We start from the raw sequence: 12,195 nt of genomic DNA, 5'->3' as shown, positions 1-12,195 counted from the left end.
ATTGTTGATTGTGATATACCTGTTAAGAGCAAATTGCAGGTTTAAACGGCTGAGGGAGACAGCAAAGCATCGGAGAATGATCAATCGAATCACACAGAATCAGCCTACATGATTACAGCTGCTGTCATGAAATCTGTCCCACATGTATATAGTTTCTTCTGTTAAAGGAAGTGTTTTTTGTTGTCTCGTTTGTGTTATTTTAGTTTAGAAATAAGGGGTCATTGGGAACACAATTTCTGAGGCTGATGGAGTTGCATACCGTCTCTGGGTGATAGTCTGATCGGGATCTGATTGTATCAAAGGGGCATCTGTAAGTTACAGCAACTCATCAGCGGAACAAAAATGAACTGGACAAAGTTAGAAAAGGATATATTCCATTTAAAAAGGATAAGTTGTACAGGCCATGTCTGCAGGCAGACAGCAGAATATATATCCTGAACAGTCGTCTCAGAACAAGCTGGCCCATAAATCATGACAGGAACAACAGGAAAATTATGCGGGAAGATTAAACGGCCAGAACTTACTCCAAGAGAAACAATGGAATGTAAATCAGTTGTTGCCCTTGCCAGACAAAATCACATTACCCTGATGCGACCATCAATTCACTGAGAGACATGTTGAGAAGTAAACCGTGGTTTTAATCAGCTTACAACTGAGCCTGCCTGTGACCGGTACAACAATGAATGCGGCCCTGCAGGTCAGCTGCCTTTATACTTCCTGTGAGGGGTGGAGCCATGGGCGAGCCCGTACATGCCCCGACATATCCCCCTGTGGGTGAAGCTGTACAATGGCCCATAGGTGGAGCCCACAGGGTTAAACACATAACGCAACACGATACAGCAGTAACATGATATCACAATGCACTGGTGAATTAACAGTAGTTCGATTCACCACATTCACCCCCTGTTTAAAAAATGAAGTCCGGCGGGGGTGACGGGTTTACAGATTCAGTCGGTCTGGTGCCCGGATCGTACGTTGCGACCGCCGAAGCACTGGTGTTGCAGCCGTCTCGGGTGGCTGTGGAGCTGGCCCGGAGCAGGCACAGGCGTGGACACCTGGAGCGGCTCTTCCGGAGCTTCATTCCTGTGGACCGGTGCGGCGGGTGAAAGGGAGCGCGGGAACCATATCGGGGTAGGGGCGCTGAACATGGGAGGTTGGACGGGACCTAGTGTGGGGGATGCAGTAGTGGTCGTGGTGTCGGAGCCTGCGGGCGCCAGGCCCCGGAGGGAGACGGTATCCTGCTGGCCATCGGGGTGTCTGATATACGCATTGTGTGGGTTGAAGTGCAGGAGCTGGACCCTCTCTACCAGGGGGTCGGTCTTATGGCTGCGAACATGTTTTCGGAGGAGGATTGGACCCGGTGTCATCAGCCAGGGCGGAAGCGAGGCCCCTGAGGTAGCTCCCCTCGGGAAAACAAACAAGCAGTCATGAGGGGCCTGGTTTGTGGCCGTGCAAAGGAGGGACCTAATAGAGTGGAGCGCATCGGGGAGGACCTCCTGCCAGTGAGAAACCAGGAGATTCCTGGACCGTAGGGTCAGTAGGACGGTCTTCCAGACCGTCGCGTTCTCCCTCTCCACCTGCCCGTTTCCTCTGGGGTTATAGCTGGTAGTCCTGCTCGAGGCAATGCCCTTACTGAGTAGCTACTGACGCAGTTTGTCGCTCATGAACGACGAGCCCCTGTCACTGTGGACATAGCTGGGGAAACCGAACAGGGTGAAGACACTATGCAGGGCTTTGATGACTGTGGGAGTGGTCATATCGGGGCAGGGAATGGCAAACGGAAAACGGGAGAACTCGTCCATGATGTTCAGGAAGTACGTGTTGCGATTATTGGAGGGGAGGGGCCCTTTGAAATCGACACTAAGGTGTTCAAAGGGCCGCGACGCCTTTACCAGGTGGGCCTTATCTGGTCGATAGAAGTGCGGTTTACACTCCGCACAGATTTGGCAGTCTCTGGTTACAGCTTTGACCTCCTCAATGGAGTAGGGCAGGTTGCGGGCCTTGATGTAGTGGGCGAGCCGGGTGACCCCTGGGTGGCAGAGGTCATCGTGGATAGCTTCTTTTTCGACCGAGGAGTGTCGAATTTCAGAGGTGGTGAGGGTGCGGGAAAAGAACGCTACCGGTCTGCCTGCTTGGTTGAGAGTGGCAGCGAGAGCGACCTCTGAGGCATCGCTCTCCACCTGGAAGGGGGCGGACTCGTCCACCGCACGCATTGCAGCTTTGGCGATGTCCGCCTTGGTGCAGTTGAAGGCCTGCCGAGCCTCGGCTGCCAGTGGAAAAATGGTGGCCTTTAATAGTGGGCGGGCTTTGTCCGCATACTGGGGGACCCACTGGGCGTAATAGGAGACAAATCCAAGGCACCTCTTAAGGGCCTTGGGGCAGTGAGGGAGAGGGAATTGGAGGAGGGGACGCATACGGTCAGGGTCGGGCCCGAGGACCCCGTTTTCCACGACGTAGCCGAGGATGGCTAGCCTGGAAAACGCATTTCTCCTTGTTGTAGGTGAGGTTGAGTTTTTGGGCGGTTTGGAGAAATTGGTGGAGGTTGGCGTCGTGGTCCTGCTGATCATGGCCGCAGATAGTGACGTTGTCCAAGTACGGAAACGTGGCCCGCAGCCTGTACTGGTCCACCATTCGGTCCATTGCTCGTTGGAACACCGAAACCCCATTTGTGACACCAAAGGGGACCCGGAGGAAATGGAAAAGGCGGCTATCTGCCTCAAACGCCGTGTAGTGGCGGTCCTCCGGGTGGATTGGGAGCTGGTGATATGCAGACTTCAGATCTACCGTAGAGAACACGCGGTAATGAGCGATCTGATTTACCATGTCTGCAATCCGGGGAAGGGGGTATGCATCGAGTTGCGTAAAGCGGTTAATGGTCTGGCTGTAATCAACCACCATCTGGAACTTTTCCCCGGTCTTGACGACCACCACCTGAACTCTCCAGGGGCTATTGCTGGCTTCTCTGACCCCATCCCGCAAGAGATGCTGGACCTCGGACCTAATAAACGTCCTGTCCTGCATACTATACCACCTGCTCCTGGTGGCTATTGGCTTACAATTGGCGGTGAGGTCGCAAAGAGTGGGGGAGGGTCGGTTTTTAAGGTCGCGAGACTGCATATGGTGAGCGGGGGCAGGTGCCCTCTGAATTTAAGAGTTAGGCTCCTGAGGTTGCGCTGAAAATCGAGCCCTAAGGAGGAGAGGAGCGCAGAGGTCTGGGAGCACATATAGTTTAAAATTAGCGTACTCAGCGCCCTGGATCGCTAGGGTTGCAGTAGTGCACCGTTGGATTTGCACCGAGTGCGACCCAGAGGCGAGGGAGATAGTTTGTCGCGTCAGGAATATTGGGAGCGAACAACGTCTTACCATGTCCGGGTAAATGAAGCTCTCTGTGCTCCTGGAGTCGAAAAGGCAAGATGTCTTGTACCCGTTTACCCGGACGGCCATCATGGAGCTCCGGAGGTGCTTCGGTCGCGACTGCTCCAGGGTGACCGCGCTAAGCTGGGGGTAGGCGGCGGCGCTGGGGCGGCCCCGCGATGGCTGCTGTCCATGTCGTTCACACATCTTGGGCGGTGTAGCAGATGCCAGCCAAGATGGCAGCCCCCGTTGGTCAAGTGTGACGGGCGGTGAGGACAATGGCGTCCAAGATGGCGGCCTCCATGGATCGCACGTGTTGTGCGGAGGCGGAGTCGGCAGACACGCTGCCACTTTGCGGGGTCTCTGTGGGTCTGTGGATCGGGTCTGTGAGTTCGAGTTTTTAGACCTGGCCAGGCAGACCTTGGCGAAGTGTCCTTTTCGCCCGCAGCTGCTGCAGTTTGCGTTGCGGGCCGGGCAGTGCTGTCGGGGGTGTTGGGACTGGCTGCAAAAATAGCAGGACAGCCCCCCATGATGGGCAGGCGGCCGCGCGGCACAAGCCTGGGGTAGTCTCTGGTCGGGGGCTCACGAGGGGGTCGCGTGGTCGGCGGGGAACGCAGTAAGGCTCTGAAACGCGACCTCCATAGAGGGAACTAGTTTTACTGTGTCCTCCAGGTCCTGGGCCCCTTTTTCGAGCAGGCGCTGTCTTACATAGTTCGATTGGACCCCCGCCACGTAAACGTCTCGGATAGCGAGCTCCATATGCTGAGGGGCCATAACGTCCTGGTAGTTACAGTTGCGCGCGAGGGCTTTGAGGTCGCCTAGGTAGTCATCTAGTGACTCCCCGGGGCGCTGGCAGCGAGTGGTGAAGATGTGTCGCGCGTAGACCTCGTTCACAGGCCGTACATATATGCATTCGAGTCGTGCGAGGGCCTCTGTATAGGAAGCGGCGCCGTCGAGCTGCACAGAAATATGATGGCGCACCCATGCGTGGAGAAGACTCAGTTTCTGTTCGTCCGTGACGGATGGCGTAGACGACGCGCCGAGATAGGCCTTGAAGCATCGAAGCCAGCGCGAAAACATTTCTCTCGCCTCCGCGGCCTGTGGATCGAGTTCCAGTGTATCAGGTTTGAGGGCTGATTCCATAGTAGTATTTTAAGATGATTAAATTGATGCGACCATCAATTCACTGAGAGACACGTTGAGAAGTAAACCGTGGTTTTAATCAGCTTACAACTGAGCCTGCCTGTGACCGGTACAACAATGAATGCGGCCCTGCAGGTCAGGTGCCTTTATACTTCCTGTAAGGGGTGGAGCCATGGGCGAGCCCGTACATGCCCCGACATATCCCCCTGTGGGTGAAGCCGTACAATGGCCCAGAGGCGGAGCCCACAGGGTTAATCACATAACGTAACACGATACAGCAGTAACATGATATCACAGTGCACTGGTGAATTAACAGTAGTTCCATTCACCGCATACCCTAATGGTAAAATGATTAAAGTTGTTCCTAGCATCTACCTAAACCATGTTCAAGAGATCAGCAGTCTCCGGGCACATTATCAAGTTACAATATGAAACCTTTTGTGGGGACACTGATCATATCCCTGTGGGAGGGGTCAGTCAGCTCCATTCAGGTTTTTGCCCTTAAAAATACGGGACACAGGGGCCCTCTCTCTGTCCAGCTTACCGCACTCTTGACTTGCTGCAAGCAGACCACGAAGACTGGAGGGACACCAGACTCACAACCCAGCAGCCACACGGACCAGCCAGATTTGAGGAAGAACCAGAGACATCCGTGTCAGTTTAACTATTCTTCCTGAGAACGGAGAGTATACTCCCTCAGCACACAGAAATTCCCAATTAGTGTAGATTGTTGAGCTTAGGGTGGGTGAGTGGATATATACATGTTTGCGGGAGTATAAGTAAATTTGTGTAAAAGTAAGAATTTTCAATATGCAGTTTAGTCTCTTGCTTTATACATGGTATTTTTATAACTGGTGTTTGTGTTATAGTCTGAGTTGGGAAGGACCTAATTCTCTTGAATAAATTATTTAATTTCAAATCTACCATTGTTGTAGTCTCACCTTTCTATCACTGTCCTCTCTCGTTGATCACAATAATTGCCAGAACATAATTCCGTAGTCGAGGATCCAAAAGGAATCTGAGCACTTCAAACATGCTCACTCAAGAGAGGCTACTGGTTAAGAATAAACAGTGGTCCCCCTTTCTCTCTCTCGTGTGAAGCTACACTAGTGGGGCACTTACGGGTGACATTTCACAGGAGAGAGACTCGCACAGGTGTAGGTGGCAGTCAAGGTAACTGGTGTGGCATAAGGGCAATCCCACTGGTTAGGTATAAACAGTGAGACTTGTTCTCTCTCTCTTGCAAAGCTGCCCCAGAGCGAGCCTTCTGGGTTGTGGTTTCAACACCTGCAGGAGAGAAACACCCACGGTTATCTGTGACACCCAATACCAGCCTGTGATTCAGTTGTCAGAAAACCTGCTTGATTAGATGGTTGGTAAAGAACATGAGCAGGTGGTGGAGAAAGCGGGTATCTAGTTGAATCAAGTTGGTTGAATTACAACAGAAAGATTCAGAGATAAAACAGTTCTATCAGAAAGCATATATGGAAATGGAATGTGAATGTATATCAGAGTGTTATTACATTAGAAGTAATGTATTAATGAGTGAATGGAGACCTTTACATATTCAAGCAGATGAGAAACAAGCAGAAGTTCATCAAGTGATATTACCGGCGGGCTATAGAAAGGAGGATTTGTGGGTTGCACATGAGGATCCAATAGGGGGTCATTTAAGTGTAAGGAAAACTCAAGGAAAAATATTAAAATATTTTTATTGGTCTGGACTGATGCTTTAGCATGATTGTAACATGTGAGAAGACTAAAATGAACTATATTCATGTTGATGTTTGTCTGTCTAAAAATGTAAAATTACTGTTTGTGTTTCAGTGCCTTCCCATCGTGATCACGAAGGCCTTTTTTAAGAGAGTAGGTAGGAGTATAATGGGGTTTGTGTGGGCGAATAGGATCCCGAGGGTAAGGAGAGGGTTCCTGGAACGCAGTAGGGACCGAGGAGGGTTGGCGCTGCCAAACCTAGGGAGCTACTACTGGGCAGCAAATATGGCGATGATCTGCAAGTGGGTGATGGAGAGAGAGGGGGCGGCATGGAAGAGGATGGAGATGGCGTCCTGTAAAGGAACGAGCCTGGGGGCGTTGGTGATGGCACCGCTGCCGCTCTCGCCGACAAGGTACATCACGAGCCCGGTGGTGGCGGCAACGCTAAGGATCTGGGGCCAGTGGAGACGGCACAGGGGTGCAATGGGAGCCTTGGTGTGGTCCCCGATCAGGGGTAACCACCGGTTTGTCCCGGGGAAGATGGACAGGGGGTTTCAGATCTGGCATCGGGCGGGGATTAGAAGAATGGGGGACCTGTTGATTGACGGGACGTTTGCGAGCCTAGGGGCACTGGAGGAGAAGTTTGAGATACCCCCGGGAAATGCCTTTAGATATATGCAGGTGAGGGCCTTTGTGAGGCCACACGTGAGGGAACTCCCGTTGCTCCCGGCACAAGAAATTCAAGACAGGGTGATCTCGGGTGTATGGGTTGGGGAGGGCAAGGTGTCGGCAATGCACCAGGAGATGAAAGAAGAGGGGGAAGCGCTGGTAGAGGAGCTGAAGGGTAAATGGGAGGAGGAGCTGGGGGAGGAGATCGAGGAAGGTCTGTGGGCTGATGCCCTAGGTAGGGTTAATTCCTCCTCCTCATGTGCCAGGCTCAGCCTGATACAATTTAAGGTGGTTCACAGAGCGCACTTGACGGGGGCGAGGTTGAGTAGGTTCTTTGGGGTGGAGGACAGATGTGGAAGGTGCTCAGGGAGCCCGGCGAACCATGTCCATATGTTTTGGTCATGCCCGGCACTGGAGGGGTTCTGGAGAGGAGTGGCGGGAGCAATATCTCAGGTGGTGAAAGTCCGGGTCAAGCCAAGCTGGGGGCTAGCAATATTTGGAGCAGTGGACGAGCCGGGAGTGCAGGAGGCGAAAGAGGCCGGCATTCTGGCCTTTGCGTCCCTAGTAGCCCAGCGAAGGATCTTGCTAATGTGGAAGGAGGCGAAGCCCCCCAGCGTGGAGGCCTGGATAAACGACATGGCTGGGTTCATAAAGCTGGAGAGGATTAAGTTTGCTTTGAGTCTGCGCAGGGGTTCTACAGGCGGTGGCAACCGTTCCTAGACTATCTCGCGGAGCGTTAGAGGAAGGTCGGTCAGCAGCAGCAGCAACCTAGGGTGGTGGGGGGGGGGGGGGGGTCCTGGGAAGGGGGGGGGGAATGGGGGATTGCCTGGGAGGGCGGATGAGCAAGAGATAACATGAAGGGTTGGGGAAACTGGCACGTGAGGGAGAGAGCCAGTGTACAAAGCTATGTAAACATATAATTTTACCATGTATATATCTTGCTCTGTGCAATTTCTTGTTATTTTGTTACGGCGGGGGAGGGGGGGGGAGTTATTGTTTGTAAGGGTGAAAAATTGTGTTAAAAAACTTTAATAAAAATTTAAAAAAAAAAAAAAAAGTTAAATTATATATTGTATAAAGTATAAGTTATATATAATCTTAAGAAATGTTTAACGTTAAAAGCATTTTAGAAAAATGAAGCCATCTGTTTACATTGCTGGTTCATTTATTAAGGGGAGAGGTGTGATGACTGGGCGATTTTGGGAATATTGGATTCTACGTATTAGGCAATTTAAGGGTTATAAGCATGGGGTTAGAGTGCATTTGACTGCAGTGATCATGTTTTTTTTATAAAAGAATTCAGTTTTGCAGGGCGTGGGTGCTTTTAGCAGCCAGAAGGTGAAATTGACAAAGGAATATGTTTTTCACTCTGTGCTAATGGACTGTGATTTGACTGGGAAAGTCCCTGGGGAGATAATGTGCTTTGCAGCTTGCAGAGATAATGGGGCTGGATTCTCCGATGGCGAGATCCCCCGTTTTGCCGGCAGCGCCACTGGTTTCCTAGCGGCATGGGGCGGATTCAATGGGAAATCTCATTGACAGTGGCGGGACCAGAAGATCCTGCCGCCGGCCAATGGTGGGCATCTCCCACCACCGAGAAACAGAAAACCTCTCCCGTTAATTCAGTGATGAAACCAATAACTCATCCCCCACATGAAGTACCAAGAGAACGAAAAGGAAATCTTTAAAGGGAGCCCCAAATGGTGGAAGAGAAGAAGATGGCCAACAGAGTCACAACACCTATAGGTTGGGTAAATGTCATCATGGTGAGAGAGAAGCTAGATGAGCAGCTAAGGATTTGGCTAGTGCAAAAAGATCACTATCTCATTTCAACACTGGAAGAGATCACACCAGCACCGGCAGAGGCAAACGTTCTCAGCAAACGCATTGCTAGAAATGGCTACCGGAATGGGACTCTTCGCCATTGACAATATTCAACAAACCTGTTGGCTGGTACAAATTCCTGCATCTGCCTTTTGGCCTCAAAGTGAGCCAGGATGTGTTACAGCAGAAGATAGATGAGGCAAACAGGAGATGTAAAGGAGAAGGCAGCATAGCTTATGATAACCTGATCTCTGATGTAGGTGAAAAAGATCATGACAGTCATGCACATTAAGCTGTGGGGGGAACCAGGATATCTGGGTTCAAACTAAATGCAGGGAAATTAATTGTGATGGTGACAGGATGCCAGTTCTTCAGAACAGTGTACACATCTGACAGAGTGAAGCTGAGTCCTAAAAAAGTCACAGGCATCTATCTTGGAGATGGAAGCTCCAAGAAACAAGAAACATTTGAGAATTTGTCTTGGCTTTATTCAGTACATGAGTTCTTTCATACCCCACATATCGGAACATCCAGATGCTCAAGAGAACCGTCACAAAATGCAGAGAGACAAAGGAAGAGCCAAACTGTGCCTTATTGTCACCCCAATCCATACCTCAAGGCTGACATGAAACCACTTGTTGAATGAAAGAAAGTAGAAGACAAACAAGATGCTCCCTCCAAGCGATCTGGAAGAAATAAGATAACTACTCAAAGATGCCTAAGTAGAAGGAGGCCAACACCTTTAACAGACATGCTAAATCCATGCTAAAGACGAACAGTATGTCAGCTGTGTTATATTACGTATAGTAATATCTTGTTACTCATTTGCTTACTGCCAGAATGGTCGTATGCTTGATGTTCAGTAACACTCAAAGTCTTCAAATAAAGCAAATACTGTTTATTCAGTAACGATTATCAATTAAGTATGAATTTGTTCACTCTTCTACAACTATAACTGAAGATTAGATAAATAAGATTAAGCATAAATAATGTTTAACTACACCTGCTCACTAAGCTATATCTCTAACATTCTGTTCACTAGTTACTCCTGATACGAAGAGGTGGGAACTCTGAGTGTAGCTTATAGCCATATATTTGGTGCTGCCATCTAGTGGTTATATAGCACTCACTTAGATGTTAACCCCTTGCATACCTGCAGATATGCAGATAACTACACGCAGGTTCCAATGGGCAAAACCTGGGGCCCAACAAAAGTTGTTGGTTAAGCGGAGATCCCATCATTGAGGCCAAAACCCGTAAGCAAATATAAAGCAACAGAGTCAATATTCGGCCTACGCCTGAGCTGGCGCACCTACACCTGACGACCGAATGGCCTTCGGCAATGATCTTTCCTCGTTTGGCTTCCATGGCACACCCACCTCAGCCTCAGTGCATCCTTCTGCAAGTAGCCCTGGACCTTGGAAGGCCAGTCTGCATCCCTCGCCAGGGGTCGTGGACAACCCTGTGCACTGGAAGAGCAACAGGTACCCGGCCTTATCGCCTTAGGACAACTACTTAAGTCACGGCTGGGGACAGGGAGGCAGTGGAAAAGGTGTGTTTAAGGCCTGGAGTGGAGCTTAAACCCTCACCTTTTGAATTTGACAGGAACGGACGAGACATTCGGACAATTTGGTGGCGATAAAACAAGTGAACCTTTATGAGTAGAACTTAAGTCATTTCAATGGCTGTTTGGGAGTGGAGTGGGGGGGTGGGGGGAGTGGTGGTTAGGGGGGATGGATGGAGTGGTTAGGGAGGGATGGGTGGAGTGGTTGGGGGGGATGGGTGGAGTGGTTAGAGGGGGGGGATGGGTGGAGTGGTTAGGAGGGGGGGGATGGGTGGAGTGGTTAGGGGGGGGGGGTTGTCAAACTTCCATTTCAATCACGAGGACTGCATTTTTCTACTTTTTTCCCCAGAAAATATAACTTCACTGCATGGCAATTCCGTAAAAGGTCATTTCTTGGAACAAGCAATACATATCTGTTCGCTCTTGCGATTCACTCAATCTCTGTGAGGCCTCCCTCCGTCTGACATCACACAGCTCGCAGGCAGCCCAGTAAGAGGTTCTCCTCTCTCTCTGCCTTCATCCTCAACCCGAGAGGTGGCACTGGGGAGGGAGAAAGTTGAGCTGAGAGACACGCCTAACTGTGGAGGCAACAGGCCGGGAGGGTAGAACCGTCTCCAGGGTGTCGTTCGAATCTTCCCTCAAGATGGCACCAAGGTGGCTGTCCTACGGGAGGTGAGTGACCTCCCCTCACTTACATCGTTCTCTCTGTGGGATGAGGAGTGGTGTTAACCGTGTGCATGTCAGTCTGATTTTATTTCTCTGTCAGTGTGCCTTGAAGATTATTCTGCTGGAAATGTGAGGGAGGGACTCTGCACTTAAAAGAAAAAGAAAAAATTCATCGAAATGAGTTTTGTTGCCGATGGATTTTCTGCAGGGTCCGCATTGTTTTTCTTCAAAGGCGTTGCGTAACTTTGTTTTCCTTTGGCCAGAGAGCAAGCGGAGGTGGACAATTTTACTGGTAAACCTGGCGTGCGCTCTGAAGGGTCGGATTAATTGGCGGGCGTGAGGTGAAAGAGCTTCAGTCGGGAGGAGTGAAGATTCACTTCTTTCGGTGTTGGTCCCGTACACACATCTACTTGGGTTGTTTTTTAGTGAGAGGAATGTGTGAGCGACCATCGCATTTCGGGCAGGAGGACAGTTTTCCCCACTTCGTGTGTGTGTGTGCAGTTTGCTCAAACTCGCTGTTTGTGACACTCTTGAAGATTTTGGGCTTATCAATGCAATTTATCACATTTTTGGAGGAGAACAAGAAGCTCCTCCCGCTGAGAAAACCGCGCTCCGTTGATTTGGAAGCCGCTTGGAGATTGTAATTCCAGTTCTTACGACCCAAGTAAACCGCAGCCCTGACGCCAGTAGCATTTTTAATGTTGCGCGCAACTGAGCAGTTTGACAAGAATTTTGCGGCACCGGCTTCGCTGGTTTTGTTGGGTTCCATTACCGTGACTGAGAATTACTTGATTATATATCTGTGTAAGTTTTTAAAATAGCTTGAAAGCTCCCCTTTTTTTATGACGGCACGCTTTTCAGTAACCCCCAAAACCTCAAGTGTTCATTCATTCGTTTTTTTGTTGTTGTCTATTCCCCACAGTGAGTATGAGCAACAGCTTGTCAGCCACCTGATGGGCGTCCTGGAGTAATGGAGCCTCACCTGCTTCAACGGCTGGCCCCCGGGCGATGCAAAGTATTTCAGCCCCCCCCCCCCCCCCTGGACATTGCCACTCTCCCCCCCCCCCCCCCCCCCTGGACATTGCCACTCTCCCCCCCCCCCCCCCCCCCCTGGACATTGCCACTCCCCCCGGCATTGCGTTGCGTCCCTTCTCTCCTGAATTTAGTGTGGGCCAGATATCGGATTTGGGATGATCTTGATTTTCTACATGAGCTTTGACGGCTTTTCTTTTTAAAAAAAATATTTTTTTATTAAAGTTTGC

The 12,195-nt window shown here is 50.4% G+C and overlaps 1 protein-coding gene across 4 annotated transcripts in view; it reads left to right on the top strand.

The window, feature by feature from the left end:
• Positions 1-10,680: 10,680 nt before the first annotated feature.
• The window catches only part of LOC140392788 (N-acetyllactosaminide alpha-1,3-galactosyltransferase-like), an 85,303-nt gene continuing 83,788 nt past the window's right edge, over positions 10,681-12,195 (top strand). For 2 of the 4 annotated variants that reach the window (XM_072478421.1, XM_072478425.1), the window contains exon 1: positions 10,683-10,939. In XM_072478421.1, the coding sequence (XP_072334522.1) occupies positions 10,911-10,939 (29 nt within the window). In that variant the 5' untranslated portion in view covers positions 10,683-10,910. Of the gene's footprint in view, positions 10,940-12,195 lie in introns of all 4 variants that reach the window. The other 2 variants (XM_072478422.1, XM_072478423.1) reach the window with 2 other exon arrangements.

This window comes from Scyliorhinus torazame, chromosome 16, assembly GCF_047496885.1.
Source record: "Scyliorhinus torazame isolate Kashiwa2021f chromosome 16, sScyTor2.1, whole genome shotgun sequence".
Taxonomy (NCBI): Eukaryota; Metazoa; Chordata; class Chondrichthyes; order Carcharhiniformes; family Scyliorhinidae; genus Scyliorhinus; species Scyliorhinus torazame.
The sequence above is the reverse complement of the archived record's forward strand: the minus strand, read 5'-3'. Positions and strand labels throughout refer to the sequence as shown.